This window comes from Carassius auratus, chromosome 34 (assembly GCF_003368295.1).
Source record: "Carassius auratus strain Wakin chromosome 34, ASM336829v1, whole genome shotgun sequence".
Taxonomy (NCBI): Eukaryota; Metazoa; Chordata; class Actinopteri; order Cypriniformes; family Cyprinidae; genus Carassius; species Carassius auratus.
In genome coordinates, this window is record NC_039276.1 from 26,235,537 (window position 1) to 26,256,676 (window position 21,140).

General features: G+C 38.2%; 2 protein-coding genes across 2 annotated transcripts in view; both read right to left on the reverse strand.

Moving 5' to 3' along the window:
* Window positions 1-5: 5 nt before the first annotated feature.
* Window positions 6-6,184, reverse strand: LOC113053644 (protein ABHD13-like). Its single transcript, XM_026218816.1, has 2 exons — window positions 5,993-6,184; window positions 6-3,898 (listed from the first exon to the last, which is right to left on the reverse strand). Exon 2 carries the CDS (start codon window positions 3,851-3,853, stop codon window positions 2,840-2,842), a length of 1,014 nt encoding a protein of 337 aa, XP_026074601.1. The 5' UTR covers window positions 3,854-3,898; window positions 5,993-6,184; the 3' UTR covers window positions 6-2,839.
* Window positions 6,185-11,655: 5,471 nt separating this feature from the next.
* Window positions 11,656-21,140, reverse strand: part of LOC113053645 (transmembrane protein FAM155A-like) — a 136,594-nt gene continuing 127,109 nt past the window's right edge. Inside the window, exons 2-3 of the mRNA XM_026218817.1 lie at window positions 16,207-16,378; window positions 11,656-13,771 (exon numbers count right to left, since the gene is read on the reverse strand). Of these exons, the coding sequence (XP_026074602.1) occupies window positions 13,494-13,771; window positions 16,207-16,378 (450 nt within the window). The 3' untranslated portion in view covers window positions 11,656-13,493. The remainder of the gene's footprint in view (window positions 13,772-16,206; window positions 16,379-21,140) is intronic.

The following is a 21,140-nucleotide window of genomic DNA, read 5'->3' on the forward strand; positions in this document are numbered from 1 at the left end:
GAAAGTTATCAGAAGGGTTTGATTTCTTTATTGCATGTCAACACACAGAAAATAGAAAGTGTGACTGATTTTTATGTACATGAACAGATGATTGGAATAGAAAACCCAGAGCTCCAAACACACATGTGGAAAGAATAAGAAAACACTCCTTGCACATTCAGAACCAAATCTTTTCCGCTCTTCTATTTACTGTAAAAAGCAAATATAAAACATGAGCAGCGGTTTACATTATTTCATGTGTTCAGTTCATGAACAAGCTGAAATGAGATTTCAACGTAAAACTAGCCCCAGAGAATGTCCAGGACATGCCAATGGTGTGTTAGTCAAATCTAGTAAACGTTTTTAGCATATCTCAGCATTATGTTTCAGCATCGGTTAACACTCACCCACACAGACATTCAATAAGGTTTCATGGCACATCACTTCGATTTCAACTAAATGTCACATTGCAAATCATTTTACTCCGAAAATATTTCCTATACCGTTTAGAGGCAATTCTTATGAATTAGGCCTACAATGACCATTACAAATATTTCTTTTCAAATCAAAAGGTCAATAAATTGATATACAAAAGTATCTTATGTCCGGAAACCATCCAAAAGCAGGCGTCGTGGGTCTTTTTCTCTTGCATTGGCTGATTCCACTTCTTACTCAATCGCAACTGTCCTGTTAGCACATAACTAATAAACCTAAATAATACAAGACATAACTGAAGACATATAGAGCACAGCTGTGCAACTATACAACCTCGTAAGCACCCTTGAGAATAAAAGGTGGACTTTGGAAGCCGGACATATCCTCTTGTTTGAAGACAGCAAAACTTGCATGCACACTGGCATAGGATCAATCTGCCATCTTAACATTACAACAGATGTGAGTGTAAAAGTGCATCAGAGATAAACGAAAAGTGTGGAGCATCTAAAGCATGCACTAATTACAGAGTTGAACTGTGCACTGATCCAACACTACATCATAATGGGATCTGAGGTTTGCAAAGTCCACCGTTCACCTTTTAATGGGTGCTTCTTGACAGTCAACCACCAACGTGAGACTACAGAAACCCAAACCTCACGTCTTTACCTCCGATTCAATACATGAAAAAGTTGAAAGTGGAACACAAAAGGAGACATTTCAAAGAATGTGGTGGTTGCTCATCAACTGCCATAAATGAGGAAAGACTCTTCCGTTCATCTTTCCATAGACATACAATAGCTTTCTATGAGAAACCGTTTCTCATTTCACATTTCTAACAGATTCAACTCAGTGGAGAAGATCTTTAGTGAATAACAAAATGTTCATTGGGTGCCTTCAAAATATAAGACGGTACTTTATGATACTCTCACTTTTATTAATGAGCCCCGAGGCTTCTACCTGCAACTTCATGGAAAAGAGTGACTAATGCGCTCTTCAAAATTTCTCCTAATGTGTTCCACTGAAGAAGAAAGTCATACATGATGCCAATTTACATTTTTGTGTTCATTAATCATTGCATTATTGTGAATGTTTCTGCTTTTTGAAAATGGATGTGTGACAGCGCACCAGGCTCCATTTGGGCAGGTTCTTCCAACATGATCCAAACAAAACAGGTCATTGGCAGAGATCTGATGTTAAACAACTGACCTTAATAAAAGAAGAAAAACATCTTTTTTTACAAGTTGTGCAAATGGACTGTGCTTTGAACAATGTCAAGCAGCTGCTATGTGCCATTTCTCTCTTACTTTCAGAAGATCACTAAGCCTGAGAGAGAGTAAACCTACTTTAGGCTTCTTGTGTTGGTATTTTCATTCAGTGCTGACAGTGAACTGTGAAAATCAGTATAGAAATCTATACTTCTCACACACAGCTCCAAATGCAAAACCAAGACATGGGATCAAACCACAATGAGCCGATTTCCTGAGTGGATTTTAAACCTTTCGTAACTAAACGAAGGCAGTGTGTGAAAATAAAGCTCCAACACATTACAGCTGGGTACAGAAGATTGAATGCATGAAATGCCACACACAAAGAGGAGTGAACTAGGATCAGTTGCCCCAGGTACATTAAACTCTATTCACTGGAATTTAAAAGGCAAAAATTGTTATGAGCCCTCTGTTCGGTAAAAAAAAAAAACAAAAAAACATTGCATACAAACCAAATAAATAAAAATAAAGCTTCTCCGTTTGCTAGAGTTGTTTAGTTTTGCAGTCCTAAAATCTAGGAGTTTTTGGAATAGTAGTTCATCATTCATGGTTAAAATAAAATCAGTGGTTAACATCAATTACATACAGCCAAATGTTATTTTTTAAGCCGTTTTGTTTTCTAAATATGTAAACAAACTCAAAGTAAAGTGATCTTTTTAGCAAGTTTAACCTTAATGTTACAAACTTCTACCATTTTTATGTACGAAATATGAGGTAGAACAAACGTGACAGCCTCCTCGTATAATAGTAACCACAGACATTACTTTAGTCACGCATTTTAAACCACTTTACTAAATCTGACCTCTACACTGAAGAGATCAAGCCAAGGAAGAAGTTCGGACCATTGCGATTAGGCAAACAACGATTTCCAGTTGCGTTTGGAGGTGGTGGGGACATTACGAAAAAAAAAAGACTCAAAGGGCATTCAATTCTCAAGAGAGGTGCATTCATACTTGATATAAAAGAAAATAAAAACAGTATTCTGTGGGCTTAAAATATTAACCCTTCTCTATTAAATAAATGAAATTGTAAATAATGAATTCTTGGTGTGTGATCAATGGAAAGAAAGAGCGTAGAAGTTGGGGAGAATAGAAATAATAATAATTGTACATTCTATCTGAGAAGGTCCAGATTCGGAGCAGTCAACAGTAGTTACTGTTCTAGATTATGGTGACGTTGGTGGTCCCCTGGGCCGTCTCTTCTCGGGCATGGCTTTTAAGAAGCTCCTTCATAAACTGCTCTAGGGTGGCAAAATAACCCTGGCACTGCCATGTGTCATTGTGCGTACCCTCAGGAAAGACACCGAGGCGTTTAGTCCGAGACGGCGACAGCTCGTACAGCTGTTTCATCATCACCGGAGGGATGAGTTGGTCTGATAAGCCCGAAATGAAGAGAGATGGCATACGGCACAGTGGCACATGTCTATAGGACAGAAACTTGTTCTTGTAGCACCAGAGCGGTAGGTAACGCATGGGGAAGAAAGAGAAGAGAGTGGCCGCCATGTGTGGGATGCTCAGGAAAGTGTTCTCCACCATGATGGCGGCCACTCGATGCGGGTTGCACGATGCCAGACGGATGGCCACCGCGCCGCCCAATGAGCGGCCGAAAAGCACCACCTTGGTCTTGTCGATGTCCGGCCGGGTCATGACGTAATCCAACGTGGCCTCTGCGTCTTGGTACAGTCCCTGTTCGCTAGGATCTCCCTCGCTTTTTCCGTAGCCTCTGTAGTCCACCAGAACCAAGTTGGCCTTCAGGTTGACTAGCATGAGCAGTGCGTTTGGGACGCGGTGGCCGATGTTCCCCGCATTGCCGTGGAAATATAAAATGGTGGGAGCAGAGGCGGGGTTTTCGCCGGTGTAACGGAGCAGGATGAGGTTGAGCCGTACACCGTCTTTGGTGCGGATGTACACGTTCTCGTGGGGGATTCCCGTCGGCATGGGGATGTAAAGGCGGGACGATGAGGGCTGGTCGGGGAAGTAGAGCAGCACATCCTGGAACTTGTACAGGATGCCGGCCACAGAGACCAGGATGAGGCCCAGCAGTATGAAGCCTCCGTACAGGTGGAAGGTCAGAATGAGGGCCAGCAGGGAGACACGACAGACTCCCCAGGACCAGGCGCACGCTGTCAGCAAACACGCCTCCAGTGCCCCCCATAACCTCCTTGGCTTCTCCATGATTACCGGGATGACAACAGTCTCCGAACTAACTGCAGGCGTAATCTGGGGAGACACAGAAGGTAGGTTTGTAGGGTGGGGTGGGGTCATTATACAGAATTTTTCTTTTTTCCAAGAATGCCAAAAATCAAACTTGATTGTAGTAAATGCTGCATTATTTTAAACGATATTATATAAAAATGTAATTTGGAAAATATTTCAGTAAAAATAAAAAAATGAAGCTATACTACATCAATGGCAATAAAACATGGCAGGCCAAATCAATGGTCATAACAGGCCAACTTTGACCCCAGAATGAGGAAAAATTTGTGACGTCAATATGAATTGCCATTCACAACGTATTGCACTTCCATAATTTCACATATCTGTGAGCAGAAATGTAGAGTAGAAGCTAATTTATCCATCAGTGATTGATTGGATCTTGAAAAGCGGGCGTCACCATAATGGAGCCGGACTGAATATGATTAAAGTAAACTATAACAGCTATTTGGCTTAGATAATTTTATCCAATGATGCATGTAAGGGACTAAGTGACGTCAGCAGAAAAGGAAAGTCGTAACAGAGGAAGATCAAGCTTTCAAAATTGGACTACAGAATTTTTTTTTATAGGAATAATTTGCACATATGAATAATTTGCAATGAAGTCTGCTTGTCTTCGAGATCTTTAATCCAACTCTAAGAACTTGTTCTTCTAAAATGACTCTTCTTCTTATCTCATTCCTATGTGACATTTGGAGGTGTTTGTTTTCCTGCCGCTCTCCGTTTGACTTTTGTTTTCGCAGGGCGTGCTGATTGGTAGATGCCACTGTCAATCATCGTCCAGTGCTGATGTCAGGAGGTGCTTGAAAACTTATAAAGAGGATGGGTCTGCGTTCACATGGAGGCTCGCCACTGTGCTATTCTGTTAATTCATTGTGTTTGTTCTGCTTGCTTTGTTTGAGTTATCAGAGTGTTTATTGTTTTTCTTGCATTACTGCAGTCACTTTTAACAATCTTAACCCTTTCCTTTCATTCACTTGTGATTATTAACATTCTGTTTGTGTTGATTGAAGGAAAAGCGATAGGTAAGTTACATTAGTAAGTACATCGTGCACACTTAGGTTTTCTTTTAGATACACTAGGCTTGCGACACGGGCCTGCTATATTTTTTGTTTGTTTGTAGTCAGTGTAGGCAAGTTATGGTGTCATAGACATTGAAGATTTTTTTTTGTTTCTACATGTATTATTTGTTAGATAGTTCAAGTGAAGAAGGGGTTGGAAAGATTTGTTTTGCTTTTGCTTTTTTGTTTTTCTTTAGCACTCTCCAATTTCAATTTGCACTTAATTCAGTAGATTATGAAAAATAAATAAACATGCATTAACACATGGTTATGCAATACACATGCATTTTTTTGCTAACTATATTGCAATATATAGTTGCCACTAAAATGCTTACTGTGATACATGATTTTGGTCATAAAAATCATTGCTCCTAGCCCTACCATGGCCTTATAGAAATAAAATGGGATTACCCTCTGATACCATCACTGTACTGTGGTATCACTACAGTATTTTTTTTTTTTGTAGAAGCAGAGAGTGTGCACAGATACATTAAGGCATATACAACACTCATGGATACATTCTTTAAGGTATTATCTGATGACACAACAGAGATGCTTTCTGGAGCTCTCAGTGTGTTTTAAGAGGCCATGTCCAGTCTTAACCAATCAATTAAGTTACTATGGCATGCAGATGAGGATCAGTGTTCACTCATTCATCTATACTGCACAAAGACACATATAGGCTAGAGTTCCCAAAACGAGCTATTTCCCCAGATCGCAATGCAATAATATTAATAAAAACAAGAAGCTATACCACAACCTGACCCCAATCTCACACCATACAGTAAAACACTGCGAGCAGATCCGCGCTGAACCCCGCGCATTGAGTTTTCTATCCAGCTGTTGACATCGTGAGAGAGAAAACACCCTGAAGTCCAAACCCAGCTGACACGAATCATAAATGCACCGATGACAGATTGATGTTGACAGCAGCTTTTCCCCTCTGGACTTCATGTAGCGTTACTGCACGGCTAACTTAATACAGCTGCTAGCCACGTCCACCACACATCTGCTAACAGTCTGATACAAAACTACTCACATCTATCGCATTCTTCAGCGGCACATCTTCAGAGAGCTGTGCTTACGAGCAGGTGAAGCGGTCATCTATAAGGACATTCCGTGAAAAAACTGTTTATCCACTGTAGCTAGCAGCAAATCTAACCGGACTGCTGCTGTACGTTGGTGTCGCTTCTACGAAGTTCCGGGCGGAAACAGCGGAACCTTCCGCTGACGATCATCACTTACTGCCATTAAATGTCTGTGTTTACTAGTGTTTATTATTGTCCTTGTTACAAATAGCTCATGTATTCAGTAACATCGCTATCGATAAATCGTATACATTTATACAATTAAACATTCAACATGTGATAGCCTATCTATGGAAATAGAAAGACAATGCTTCAGTGCAGCTGACTGTGAATGTTTTGCAGCTGACTGTGAATGCTTGTTAGTCTGTTGTGTTAAAAGGTAAAAAAAAAAAAAAAGCACGAAGATATTAGATAGCAGTGGTGTATTGGTGCCTTGAGAAGTAGGTACTTAATTTATGCCCCCTTTCCAGTAAACTGTGTGTTATAATGTGAAACTAGTCTTGCTCAATTAGTTCACCCCAATCCAGTAGCCTAGTATTTGCACACCGTCACTTAACTTATGCTGCTTGAATTCATGGAGTAAGGATCATTATTAAATTATTAGCCACAGAAGAAGTTCAGATTTACAGTAATTAAAGACTGCAACAATGAACATTTTGCCAGAACCTCAAATACAGTACATATTTTTTTAAGTTGTCTGTTCAGAATAGTGGGGAAATCATTATCTCTATTTGAAAGAAAAAAAAAATCTGATTTTCAGTTTATTATTTCTAATTTACAGGTTTTATTATTATTATTATTATTATATTAGCTATTGCTTTTAATTGGCTGAGAAATCAAATACACTGCTGGACAAAATTTTGGATTCAAAGAAAAAGGGCATAACTTTTTTTTTGTTGTTGTTGTAAAAGCGAAACTACTAATTTGGCCTTCCAAAGGAGAACACAACTAAAAATCGGTGGTTAAGTTGTATTTCAACACTGTTCCAGAACAGTCCACCCAAAAATTCAGATGTGCGCTGCGCTTTTTATGGAGGACAAGGGCTGTTTCCTCTGGGAGTAGCCTACAATGCATCTGTGGCCCGACGGTTATTTCTACAAAGTTGGACAGTTCAAACGTTGCAAGGACAGTCTGGCTCTTCTGACTCTTGTCTTGTTGAGCTTGTAAGTATGTTATTTGTATTTAAATAATTTGCCAATGATGATTTAAACGCAAGTTTTGAGCAGTGTAGAATTGGCTTGTTTGTTGTTTCTCAGATACCAAATGCAGACATGGTTTTATGTTTACACAGCGTGATATGTAGCGTGTAAAAAGTCAGTATTAGTCATTATAATCAGTAATTATGTCCCAACTGGATGTAGCAAATGCCTCGTTTGAAACGGTTCACGTCTCCTGTACGCGCTAATCCACAAATTATTTAATTTATTTGGTATATAAACATGCCTTACACTCCCTCTGACATGAAATAAACCAATATCGTAAAATAGTCTCGTGCTGCTGGCCTGGGAGACGGGATATGTTAAGGGGTGTAACATTTCCGTCACATTCTTGTGGCATTCGGCCAATCACAACGCACTGGATAGCTGACCAATCAGAGCACATCTCGTTTCCTCAGATCAATGAGCTTTGTAAAAATCGACGCGTTTCAGAAGGCAGGGCATAGAAAAACAATTATGTGCATTATATGGAAAATAATATGTTTTTTGAACCTTAAACCGCATAAACACATTGCATTGCAAATACACAAAATAATGTTCTTTTTGGCAGCATCATTTGACCCTTTTAACTCCTCACATGGTTTTGTCATGGTGAATGCACATACTGTACGACAGTTCGGTTTTCGTACACAACGCATCACTTCCATTCAAAGGGCATTTATTAACCCCCAGAGCTGTGTGGAGTACTTTTTATGATGGATAGACCCACTATTTTTGGGCTTCAAAATCTTGATCACCATTCACTTCCATTATAAAATTAAGAAAATCATATTCGCCTAACTTGAGTGTAAGTAAATTATGGGTTAATTTTCATTTTTGAGTGAACTATCTCTTTAAAGTAATTGGAATCTTACCTGAAAACCTTTACTCTGCTATTGCCCTTGTTACAACTAGCCTAGGTCTAGGGGACAAATGATGCATTTGGTGTAAGCTTTTGCATGAATGCTCAGTTAATTTAAAGAGAGACTGAGATATTGACTGACCTAACTGTCAGTGCTGGTACTGCATCGAAGAAAATCTTGTCTTGTGATCAGTCTTTTTAAAACTAAATGTTACTTATATGTAAAATTTCAGGTGATCCCAGAACAAACTTTACTCATGTAACATTGACATATTAATCTATCACCTCTTCTCAGTCAAGAAATTGGTTCCATAACACACTGTGATTACTGAGAGAGATCACAGCTTAGTCTTGGATATTTGCTTTAATAATTTTATAGGTAAATGTCTGTGCAAAACAGGCATAGACTGTGCAGTCCACTTCTGTGTCCACTTATAGGAATGTTGGCTTTACATTTGTTTTTTCAACGTGATTGCTCTTTGTAATTTCTGTTAACCCTCATGTGCATCAGTCTAGTTGATCAGGTTTGACCTGCAAATAAACAGGTCACTTCAGACAGTTAAGCATGCATTACTCTTTTTTTTTTTTTATTATTATGAACCATCATCATATTTGATGAATGCAGTTCATAAAAAAAAAAAAGAAGTTTTGCTGTAGCATGACACACTTTCTCAAAACATGAATTTTGTAGCATTTTTGCTTGCAACAATAATTTGTAATGTGAATTATTATTATTATTTTTTTAAAAGATGCAATGTCGTAAATATGTTATTTGCAATATGTAAAATATCCATTATATCAAAATACATTTGTTTTATATATTATTATACATACAGCTAAGTATGACCCCCAAAACCTATTTCCCATAAAATAATGGTTTGCAACCTCTTTTGACCGAAAAACTCACTTTGTCTGACTGACCACACACTCCGAATGAAGAAGCAACCAGACACAGTGAACAGCAATATTTGTTATTTCATCAGAACACAACTTTAATCATTTTAGCAGTATAATCATACCTTCGAAAAGATCATAACTTGTGAGATTGTTTTATAAATTATTTCATCAAAGTTGCTTGTAAAAAAATTAAATAGGTTACTGAACTAAATCATCTATAATATTACAATATACCGGTAGTATATAATATATTTTTTATTCAGTAGTCATAGTCATAATGTTATCTCTATATGCCTTTAAACCTTCATCTTTTTATTCTTAAAGTCATTGCTTTGCACACACCATCACTCACAGGCTGCAGGTGCCGAGCTTGTGACCAAGAGGACAGTTCTCAAAACCACTTCGCTCTCTGTATCCATCTCAGCACAAACCACCCAATGATCTCTGACACTTACAAAAGAGCATTAAAAAAGGACACCAACTCAGAACACAAGGAAACCTCCAAATCAAACAGAGACACACATTGTTTAGCATTCTCGTAACGTATTTACAACGTAAAAACCACTGAGGTCGAGGGCTGCATAGGTCCACAGGATTCAGAAAAGAAAGTATTTCTGCTTGCTAAGTGATTACGCAGTGTGAAATACTACTTACACAACTGGATCAGTGTTTGGAAATGACCATAAAACATGTGCAAGCATAAAATACATCTTATACTAGGTTTGGTGGTGTTTAGCGATATTAGCAGGCATCTGTTACATTCAATCTCGTTGGTCGCTGAGACAAACTCTATGGTGATTGAATCCCAACAAACACAGAGAAACATGTTACAAATGTGACACAGAGCAACCACAACGCTGCTCTCTGTTTAGGAATATGTTTTAATCAACACTTTATTGAGAATGGTGTCGTCTGAGATACGTTTGGTGACTGATTTAACACTTGTTGCATTAGACCAGATATTAACGAGGCAGACCGAATGATTATACTGACATGAGTGTTGAAACTGACATAACTCGAATCCTTCCTTGCTTGTAGAGCGTCACCAGATATACTGTATATGCAAAGGATTTCCAAGTGAAGAAGCATGTTTGTGCATGTATTATGGTGTGTGTGTCTTGTTATAACAAACTTTCAGAGCTTCTTAGCATATGGATAATAGTGCTACGTCGTTGTCATTACCCCACCTCTCAATAACTCATCACTTTTTTATCCTTCCTTCACCGTCAGGTCTAGCTGGAGAGGCTGAATTAGGTTTGTTTGGAGATAAACCAACTAATAAGCTCTTGAGGGGGTATACGGTGTCTCTCAGTGCACATACTGTATATCTCTAATTATTTATTAGCGAAATCTTTTGCACAGAATGTCAGACTGGTCTTTTACATCTCAAATTGGCCAATTTTTACTTTTTTTAACTGAAGCACATTTTAAGCGTGGAATGTACATATATCATCAGTTATGGTGTTTCTGGTAACAAATTGGTTTAATATGAAATAAACTAAGGTATTAATAAAAAAAATGACCAATATATTTGTTCTAAATAGGAGAAATGACAAGAGGGGCCTAAAGGCAATTAATCAGACATGTCATTATTAAATCTTATTACCAGATATATTGATAAAACTCATCTAGCCCAAATTCATAAAACCTTATCTGCCAAGAATTAGCGTTCTGAGTAGATTTAGTTGATAGTTCTGGGATTTAAAAATAGTGGAATAAAAGCTGGTAAAATGCCTTTTTAATGCGTTCAAATGTCTATTTAAAAATAAATCAATCCATCAGCTTGTGCTTCTGACACCTCAAAAGGTCACCACTAATGGTAGTTTAAACAGCAAAAGGGCAAATGAATTAATTTGTTCTCTTAAAATCAAAGTTATTTAATTTGCCTCAGAGTCAGTATTCAGAGTTGAATGGTATTGCATTATACACGTTAAGAGAAAATCAGCTTTTCATATGTAGTCTAAAGGGTGCAGTCACACTGGCAAAACTTAACATTTTGCAGACTGAGGTTTAGTATCAATAGTGTAGCAATGCATTAAGCACTGTCACTTAAACCGAGCAGCTTAATATTGGTAAATGCAATGAATTTGCATGTTCAAAGTTGAATAAATCTGAATCTGATTCAAAATTTGCAAAGAATGTGCATGGTCAAAGTTTAGCAAACCTTAATCAGATGCAAATTTTGTATGGGTAAAAGTTCCCTTCATGTAAAATTCCAGATTGGGCTAATTGACTATACAAAGTACACTGTACAAAGTAAATGTGACTGCACCTTAATGCAGGCAATCTACAGATATGTATAGGGAGGGAATAAAAGTACCAATAAAAGAGCCATTTTATTTCTATTGCATGCATTATGTTAGCCTGCTTTACACAATGGAAATGTGGCTACAAAAACACGTTGTTTTTCTTTTGGTTTTAGTTAGCACACTTAGCCTTAAAGTTAGCTGTGACTGATAAATGTCTTATGTGGATCTAACATTAATGACTATTAGTCATGTCTCACGAGATGGAAACACAGGTGTGAGGCCTGCCGTTTTAACAGGTTCACACTGAGGCTGTCTAGAGAACTTAGTTAAAGGGATACTCCACCCCAAAATGAACATATTTTGGATGAAAACCGGGGGGCTTGTGACTGTCCCATTGACTGCCAAGTAAATTACACTGTGAAGGTCCAGAAAAATATGAAAGACATTGTCAGAATAGTCCATCTGCCATCAGTGGTTCAACTGTAAGGTTATGAAGCAACAAGAATACAGCGGACACAGAATAGCTTACACAGTTTGCGTTCAGCGGATATTCTCCAAAATCATGCAATGGTGATGCGGAGAGACGTGGAGGAGACAAATGTTTTTTTGTTTTTTGTTTTTACGTACAAAAAGTATTCTCGTTGCTTCATAATGTCACGGTTGAACCACTGATGGCAGACTATTCTGATGATGTCTTTCATACTTTTCCTTGACGGTGTATTTTACTTGGCGGTCAATGGGGTAGTCACAAGCCTGCCGGTTTTCATCCAAAATATAGACGAACGGAGCTTTTACGAGTTTGGAAAAACAAGGTAAGTGTCTAAAGACAAAATGTTCATTCTGGGATGGAGTAACACATTAAACACAAGGCTTCGTTTTGTGTCTGTGTCACCGTGACACAACCTCATTAGAGCATGCCTGTAGAAAAGAGAGTAAAACAAAACATCAAATAATATATCAGCCCTTAACATTGCTTTTCCTCCACACAAAGAACCAGATTCCTCAGCCCAGCCACCTGAGATGGGCCTTCGTCTTGATCAAGCTCCTCAATTTCCTGTTGATGTGACTATCTTAAGGTTTCACTGAGTTATTCATGCCACGTGAATCTCTACATGCAGGAGTGTCTGAATGTGTGTGAATGATGGGTAAGCCCTTTACTGTAATAAAGAACGATGGATCCTCTCTGTGGGATTGGGGTAATTTGTCTCGTAAGCTCTGATTGGCTGGGTTCATGCTGTCAAATAGCAATTTGGATGGTACTCGGAGTGAGAGCTTGCTTTCAGATCATTTGAGTTTATTTCTTTAAAACTTTAGCAGCATAGTCTAAACTCTGCTTCTAACATGCATTTACAGAATATAGGGTAGAGAATATAATATCTTAATATAATATATAAAACACTAATGGTGCTAAAAACAGATTTGTGGACGTCATTTCGCAAATTGAGGGAATAAACAGAAGTCTGGATAATGTCTAACATCCCAACAAAGACCGTTTCAGTCGAGCACTAAAGCAAAGAAGGGACACTGATGTACCCAGACCTCCAAAGCTACTGACCTGACCTCACAGGAAATGACATCATACTGACAACAGAAATATCAGGCTACCTTAATAAGGTTACAGGATCTTAATGGGAGAATCTGAGTTGGAACCTGGGCTTTTTGTTGGGTGTCTTGGTATTTGTCTAGGCAGATTTGTCAGTGGATAAACTGCAATAGAAATCCTCGTAATGAATAGAGCAGCATTCAGAGAGTTTGTGATTACGGAGAGAAACGAACGAGAAGGACATCTAAGTTGACATATGGATGCAAGCACATGCACACATGCACACACACTCATCCATTCGCTCACATACACACGCGCTCAGTCTTGAATATTCTCTTGGATATTGTACATTTAACTCATCCGTATTTGCCAATCCTTCCTGCACAAAGACCCAAATGAAACAGAAAGAAACATGACTGATTAGATCCTGTAGTCATCTAGTGCAACAGAAATTCAAACCATAGACACAGTGTAAAAAACATGGTGCGAGAGAACTCCGCCCCCTAGAAGCCTCTTTCAACAAAGGCTACAGTGTTGTCCCTTGTTCTTGTTGCTTGATTGGATTCGTTCAGTGTTTGTTTAGCTTCGTCAATTTGCTTGGTTTGTTTTGATTGCATCTCCACAGTCTCTGTCCCACAGGTCCCAGCAAGTTACCCACGGTCCGTCACATCACTGTAACCGTGCCGGTGTTTAGCGGCTATTCCGTCATTCCTCGTTGGAGGAGCTGGAGGTGAGGTTGAACCCTGTGGGATTGTGGGATGCTGTGAGAGTGGCAACAGTATGAAGGAGGACGAGGACCAGCAGGCAGAGTTTGAGTCTGCTGTTGCACAGTCTTGAGGCCGCTGACGAGGTCAGGGATGTCCCGTGCTGACACGACGGGTGAGTTCTTTTGAGAGTGCCTTTGGAGCGGTTGTCTGCCCTGCTGTCCCATCGGACATCGCAGCACTCTGTGTCTGCATCTGAGGGGTTGTCCTCTTGGAGCCCTGGGCCGGCAAAAGACATAAGTTAAAGGTGATGATAAATGTACACTTCTAAGTAAAAAACATTTCAAAATTGATTTCTTGTAAAATGTACTATTTGTTCAAGTTGTTGTTTTGTTATGGTTTGGAAAATCTTTAGGTATGGGTCGGATTAAGGAATCTTAAATATGGTCATGCAGGATAAGGCATTAATATGCACCAATAAACAATATGCTAGTAATACGCATGCAAATATGCAACTAGTTCATAGTGAAAATTGGTCCCTATTTGTCTTAATGACTAATTTTGGAAGCTATTAAAAATATTTTTCAATTAATTATTAATTGTGAATTTAATTAATTAATTATTATATATAAACCATCCATTTTAATTGAGAGTGTACACATTTTAATGATTATTTTTCTTTAAAAAATGTAAATATATTTTTTTAAGTTAAAACTTTTATTCTCTGTAAAAATATTTTTTTTTTTAACTGTGAGCGTATAATATCAATTAATTTAGGAAAAAGTTATTTCTTTACAAATCATGAATTATTAATTTTGAGTGTACCCACATTAATGTGTTAATTTGAGAAAAAATTAGTTTTTAAATCTATTTTTCAAGGTGAAATGTTTTCATGAATTATAAGTTTTTAAGAGGTCACATGACACGACATTTCACACTCTAAACTAACCTTATCTGGTCATAAATAGGTCAAATGATCTGATATTTTATGAGACTTAATAACCTTGACAGACAGTCGTTGGGCGTGCAAGGCTTCTCTTTGATATTATGTCAGTTGCACCACATGACATTTTACAGCCTGGCATACCTTGCCTTATCATAAAAAGGTCTCATTATCTGATATTTATGAGACTTGACCTTGACACAATCGTGCAGGGGTCCTCTCTATGCTATTATTGCTTATGTTTTTTGATTACTCTCTCTTACTTCTGCATGTCGGTGTGATCACCCAGTTTTGTTTATAAAACAACAATTTTAATTCAGCTTTCATTTGCGCACCCATGTCGTTCCGAACTCATATGACTTTCATCCTTTCATTGATTTTAATTTCGCCGTGAGCTGTTCCCTTAATAAGTCATCTACTTTTCCACTTGACCTTGCCGCACATAAGTCATTGATGACAGGTGTTTATGGTCATGTTTTGATGATGATGGAGGCATACGGCACTGCACGACGAGTCGGTGTTAAGTGGAGTTACTAAAAGCAATTAAAGGGCAGGTAATTACAGTATGACCACTCAGCCGGTTTGTGCATTTCTGCTCTCAATTCCTCATTTATCTTCAGTCTGTCTCATTAAAGCACAAGCCTGCAGGCCAAAGCACTCATTCGCATGCACCACTCAGCATGCACCCTCTGAAATTAGGAGAGGAGCATATCCTGAACAAACACTGTTAAGGGCATTTGAGTGCACCAGCCCTATTCTTAACATGCAGCGCAGAAAAAAAAAAAATAATAATTTCATGCCTTTTTTTTTGTATTCGAACTCATGATCAGCTTAATTATTCAAATCAAATCGTTCATAATTTTAAATTTAGTAGAATTTAAAGAAAGTATTTATTCAACCACTTAGTCGACTCAAATGTTGTGCAAATATGATATGATCATGCTCATTCATCCAACAAAAGTGTGAAGCCAAAGGAAGAGGGAAGAACTGTACTTCCAGTTTCAGCCAGAAAGTGGCAACAGAGACCAAGTGTTTACTCAAATCAGCATTGCCAATTGAAAATGCTGCCTACTCAGGGAATAATGGTCCAAATCCAATGTTTGCATAACATCCTGTCTACTGTGATGCCTTTATTAGGTTGTATCCTTCGCTGTCGATGACATACCACATTTCTCTGTGTGTGGTTGGGTGGTTAGTAAAAGGAATGCACATGCCATTTTGTCATTGGTTTTTCAATTTATGACTCGCTTTCTACTGAGAAATAATCATTGTAGTCATTACATGTCTTTAAAGTTCATGTGAATTTATTCTGTTCCATCAGACGTGGCATTTTGGTGCAGTGTAGGCCGGTCTAAAATCAGTTCCCTTAAAAGGTGACCTCATACCGAAACACTGTCTACCTCAATGACAATGAAAATATGTGTTGCTGATATTCCTGTAGTCCCCTCCTCTTTCGTATATGTGTATGTTCATGTGTGTGCGCGTGTGTGTGTGTATATATATATATATATATATAGTGAAATGCACTAAAATAACTTGTTTATATGTGAAAATACATACAAAAGACAAGTAAAAACATTTCTAAATATAACATAAAAAAACGGTTTAAAAAACAATTGTATTTTATCTCGTTTTCTCTTGTTTTATTCATTGACAAGCCTGCGCAGTGAAGCAGTTGCCATTGGTTTCGGTCACAGCTAATGATTCAGTCCTCTCAAGAAGAGGAAACCACTGGTGATTTGTTTGTATGAGAAAAGGTCAAAGTGCCCACCTGTGCATATAAAACTGGGGCTTCCTCCGTAGATGAGCTCATCATTGTCAGGCAATATGAAGGGACACCTCTGCTGGACCTCCAGGCAGTACTTCCTGCAGGGGATCCTGTTGCTGCAGTGCATCTGTGTGGTGTGGAAGAACTGGGCACAGAGCCAGTGTTTGTAGACAGTCTGTGCAGAGAGAAAAGTACAGAAGGAGTGCTGCTTCAGTCTGGGCGTCCATTGCAATTGATTACATCATCAGTAACACGGTGACAGTCATCGCTTAAGCCTTCCCACCTACTGTATGTATCTTGGCAACCTTGCAGCCTTCTTCCTCTTCAGCATTTTATCTGTCACTTACAGAATCAAACGTTGCTCTGTTGTTTTATGTTGCATCGCTGTCTATTAGTATTAATAGGCCGAAAACCTTCTAGAAGCAAAGCGTGGAGAGCATGGTGTTTGTAAATGAAAGGTTTTCGGCCTATTAATACTAATAGACAGCGATGCTGAATATGGATTTATATATGGATTTATATATGCATAAGATCTACATTATGCAACATAAAACAACAGAGCAACGTTTGATTCTGTAAGTGACAGATAAAATGATGAAGAGGAAGAAGGCTGCAAGTGCTGCTTCAGTCTGGGCGTCCATTGCAATTGATTACATCATCAGTAACACGGTGACAGTCATCGCTTAAGCCTTCCCACCTACTGTATGTATCTGATCATTGTCTTTAAGTGTGGTAACTGTAGTATAAGCAAAATAATTTACTCTGGGTCGTTGAATTATTAGAAAAATAATGCACACCCGAGGTTTAACGGCCATTATTATTATTATTATTATTATTTTTATAATTCAACAGCCCTTCCTCAGTTACTCCTTACATAAATGCTTTAGGGAAATCCCAGATGCATGCAACACTGGCTCATCCAATATTGTGAGTTAGGGGTAGGACTATCTTCTTGATCAGTGGACTTGAATGTTTGAAAACATTACTATTTTTATGAGTTTGTTTTTTGACATTAGCACAGAAATGTCAGCTTTACATTAAACATACTGTACTTTCTCTGGGATGATGTAAAGCCCTTTTGTAGAGGTTGTTCAACAGGGCTCTGTTTGTGGCCCGTTTTACTTTTGTAACACTACAGCAGGTATTAAATTGGATAAATAACCATGCAAACAAGCAGTTTTGTTTTGTTTAGAACTCAAACCTCCACTTTTTCTTGTGGATAATCAAAAATGTGCCCAGTCAAACAAGAGGAAGAAAGACATCAAACTAAACCCATTTGCTTTGACAGTTTTCTTAATGTACAACATAATATCCTACCCACTGTTAAAAGAATGAATGAATGGACTGTAATGCATTAAGAGTGCTTCAATGAAAGACTGAGGAGAATATCTGGCAAGTTTTCCAACAGCCATCAGTAACAGCTTAGAGAGAATGACAAAGGCATAGTGAAACAAGTTCAAACAAAAATAAACACCTTCTATTCCGCATTAAAATATCAAAACAATTCTGAGAGCCACGATGGACATGTAGACGCAATACTTCGCTGTCAGCTGGCAGGTCCTAAACTCCATCTACAACAGCTCAGGCAATTATGAGTGCAATGAATCAGTGTCTTCGCCTTAAGCACAGCGCCTTGCCCGCACACAGCTGTACATCATGTCATGCAACCATCCCCAATGAAATATTTATGTGGCGTCACTCGTATAAACTCTTTAAAAAGCACATTTCCTTCCTCGGCCTTCATCCTCTACCGCTTTGGTTTGCCTGTAAGTGCTTATTAGATTTGCAGAGAGCAAACCTCTCAGCGGGTGTTTGCTAATGCCTGTTCATATAATGAATCCCTCCTGAGACAGGGGTAAAGCAGACGTTTGTGGAGGATGACAGATCACAGAGAGGGGTACAGCAACCTCCTGTCTCCTCCCCGGACCATTACAGGCAGGACTGATTGATATGCAAGACAAACAGCTTTTTCTGAGGTGAAATTAGCTTTTGTAGGAGTTATCTGAGGACATCACAAGTCAGCATTAGGTTTGACCAAAAATAAACTTTAGTCAGGTTAGACGCCATATTGAATTTTTACACACTGTAAAAAGGTACAAAATCACATAATTTTTTCAGTAACGCGGTAATCTAACTAATTACTTTTCCCGTTGTTACAACGCCGTTAATGTTACTGAACGTTAAATGCGGTGCGTTACTATGCATTGATTTAATAAACTATGTACTCCGAACGCACCCCTGGCTCACACAGCGAGGGAGCAGGTGGGTACGAGATAAACGATTATGATTGGCTAAGGCAGAGTCATGTGTTTCATGGTAGCCAATCAGAGCCAGTGTTTTTACACACATGCCTGCGGCGGCAAACACACACACACACACGCAACAGCTACACAGAGATTCGCAGCAGAGATGGCGAGTCAGGAGCAATCCGATGAAACGTTGGCATTTTCAAGGTGAAGATATAAGCACTACTTCAAATTCATTGTGGTCAAAGGCAAGAACGTGCATGTAATGTGTACATGTAATGTGTGACACCCATCTACAAAGCTAGTGGCCCAAAACACCCTTTCTTACAAAGATAATACTTGAAGTGCAGGATAAAACTCTTGCTGTCTGCTGACGTGCAATAAATATTGAAAGTTATGTACGAACACCTGTCTGTTCTATCCATTTCAACTGACTTGTGAAAACTGCTAAAAAAAAAAAAAATACAACTTCTCTGACATATAGCAATTTTTTTTTTTTTTTGTACAGTAACGCAAATAGTTACTTTCCCTGGTAACGAGTTACTTTAATTAAAGAGTAATTCAGTTACTAACTCAGTTACTTTTTGGAACAAGTAGTGAGTAACTATAACTAATTACTTTTTAAAGTAACGTTCCCAAAAGTGCTTTGGTTGGATTCCATAAAATACTGCCATTATTACCAATGCTTCCATTATTTGCGAACTCACAGTAAATGGAAATGTATGCCAGAAGTTTGCCACGGTGACACTAGTATTTCTTCAGTACTGATTGCAAATACCTACTCAGTTCACAACCTGCACAATGTCTGACTAATATGCAGCTGATTTTGAAATCTCCAATCTGTATTAGCATACTTATATTACTCCATGATGAATGCTAATGTCCTGCTTTAATGTAGCAGATAGATCCAATCTTAATTCACTGCATTTCTTTGTTTTACGTTATACTGTTTTTGAATAATAATTGGAGGAATGCCAGGATTTTAATTAAATTGGTTAACATTTATATTAAAATTATTAATTTGATGAATACAGGAGTGTGTTCAATTCATTTTTGCAGAGGTATCGAAATCGGTGACAATCCTGACAAACTCAGTGCTGGATGATGGGTGAAGTGTTGTGACAGTGACAGACAGTCTTTAAAAAAGTGGAGCAGTGCAGTGTGATGATAGCTTCACACATACACCTCACCCAGTCGCGCACACACACACACTCTCATGTGCACGTGGCACACATGAGCAGAGCCCTGGAGACTGAGTGTGGCGACGTGCTGGTGGCATTTGGAGCTGGCACATGATGACATTAATCCAGAGCTCATTTGCAGTGCTACAGTTCTGCTCAGACTGACAGAAAGAGAGGAGCTAATTCCTGCAGATCTGCAGAGACTGAGCATTTTACACACATGGAGCCTTCAACATCATTCATCTGGACTCTTCATTTTTCCAATCAAAATCGGTTTTTACTGTTTAAGTCCTTACATGTTGGTTTTGCCCATATATGATCAATACATCCAAAACAACTAACCAAAACAAAGTAAGAAGAATAACAAGACTTTCATAAGAAATGGCAAATGTTCGGACACAAAATAAAAGAATATTTTTTTTTCTAACATTATAAATGTATTTCCTGACACTTTTTCAAGTTTATTCATCCTTGATTAATACAAGTTTTACTTAAAACTTATTTTAAAAATCCCAAATCTTGCAAATTTTTCAATAATATGATTGCCAGTATATTTGATTTCTACTGTATAGAGTTTAGTGTTAGCATTTTGCTAAGCTAATACAATACTCTAACTGTACACACAGTAGGGCCTACTCGTAAATATTTGGTACAAATGTCTACTTATATCCATTACTGAATAAAATATTTTTATAATCAGACATTCTCTCATTTTGCCCCCCATGTTGGATGGATTATTTCAAATTTGATTGACAATTGAATTAAAATGTTATATTGACGTTCCATATCAAAAGACTTTGATTGTTTGGCATTTTAGAAAAATATGAGTGATATTTGTGATGATACTGAGAAATTAGATGAAATCAAGTCAAAATCTCAATTTGCTTTGTTTTATAATCTCACCACTGTTATATTAAAGAGACGTCATTGGTGATTTACTTTAAAACATTCCCAGAACCTCTCACGGCTGGTGAAAATATATTTTTATTTAAGCTGTACGACGGGGTGAGCTGCATCACGGATGTCTCTGCTGAACGCCGCTGAAGGACGTTGCACTAAAAGGGCCATTTATGTTTCTTATAGCTGGTTAAACCCGCACCACTGGCTTCTATAAAGCTTTGCAGTTGTGTCCTGGATGCTTGCCTCAATTCACTGCAATCTGAATGGCTAATTATTATTTCTATATTTTAAAAAAATGTAATCAACCACACAGAACTCATTTATCGGACAGCATATGTCCATCCATCTATTTGTCTTTTCCATCCATACTGCAGATGAAGCAGAACGTAGCCAGCAGATGGAGCTAGCATGCTAAAGTGAACTGTTGGTAGTTCCCTCACTCAGCAGTAAATCATTCACTTTAAGATGTACAGTATAATACTGGAAGAGAGCTACAGTATCTGTTAGTCTTCCCATTCATTCATTCAAGTCTCAGAACCACCCAGATGTAGATCACTTGAAATACGCCATCTATGGACACTCAGTTCTTACGCCAGATTGTTTTGAGTTA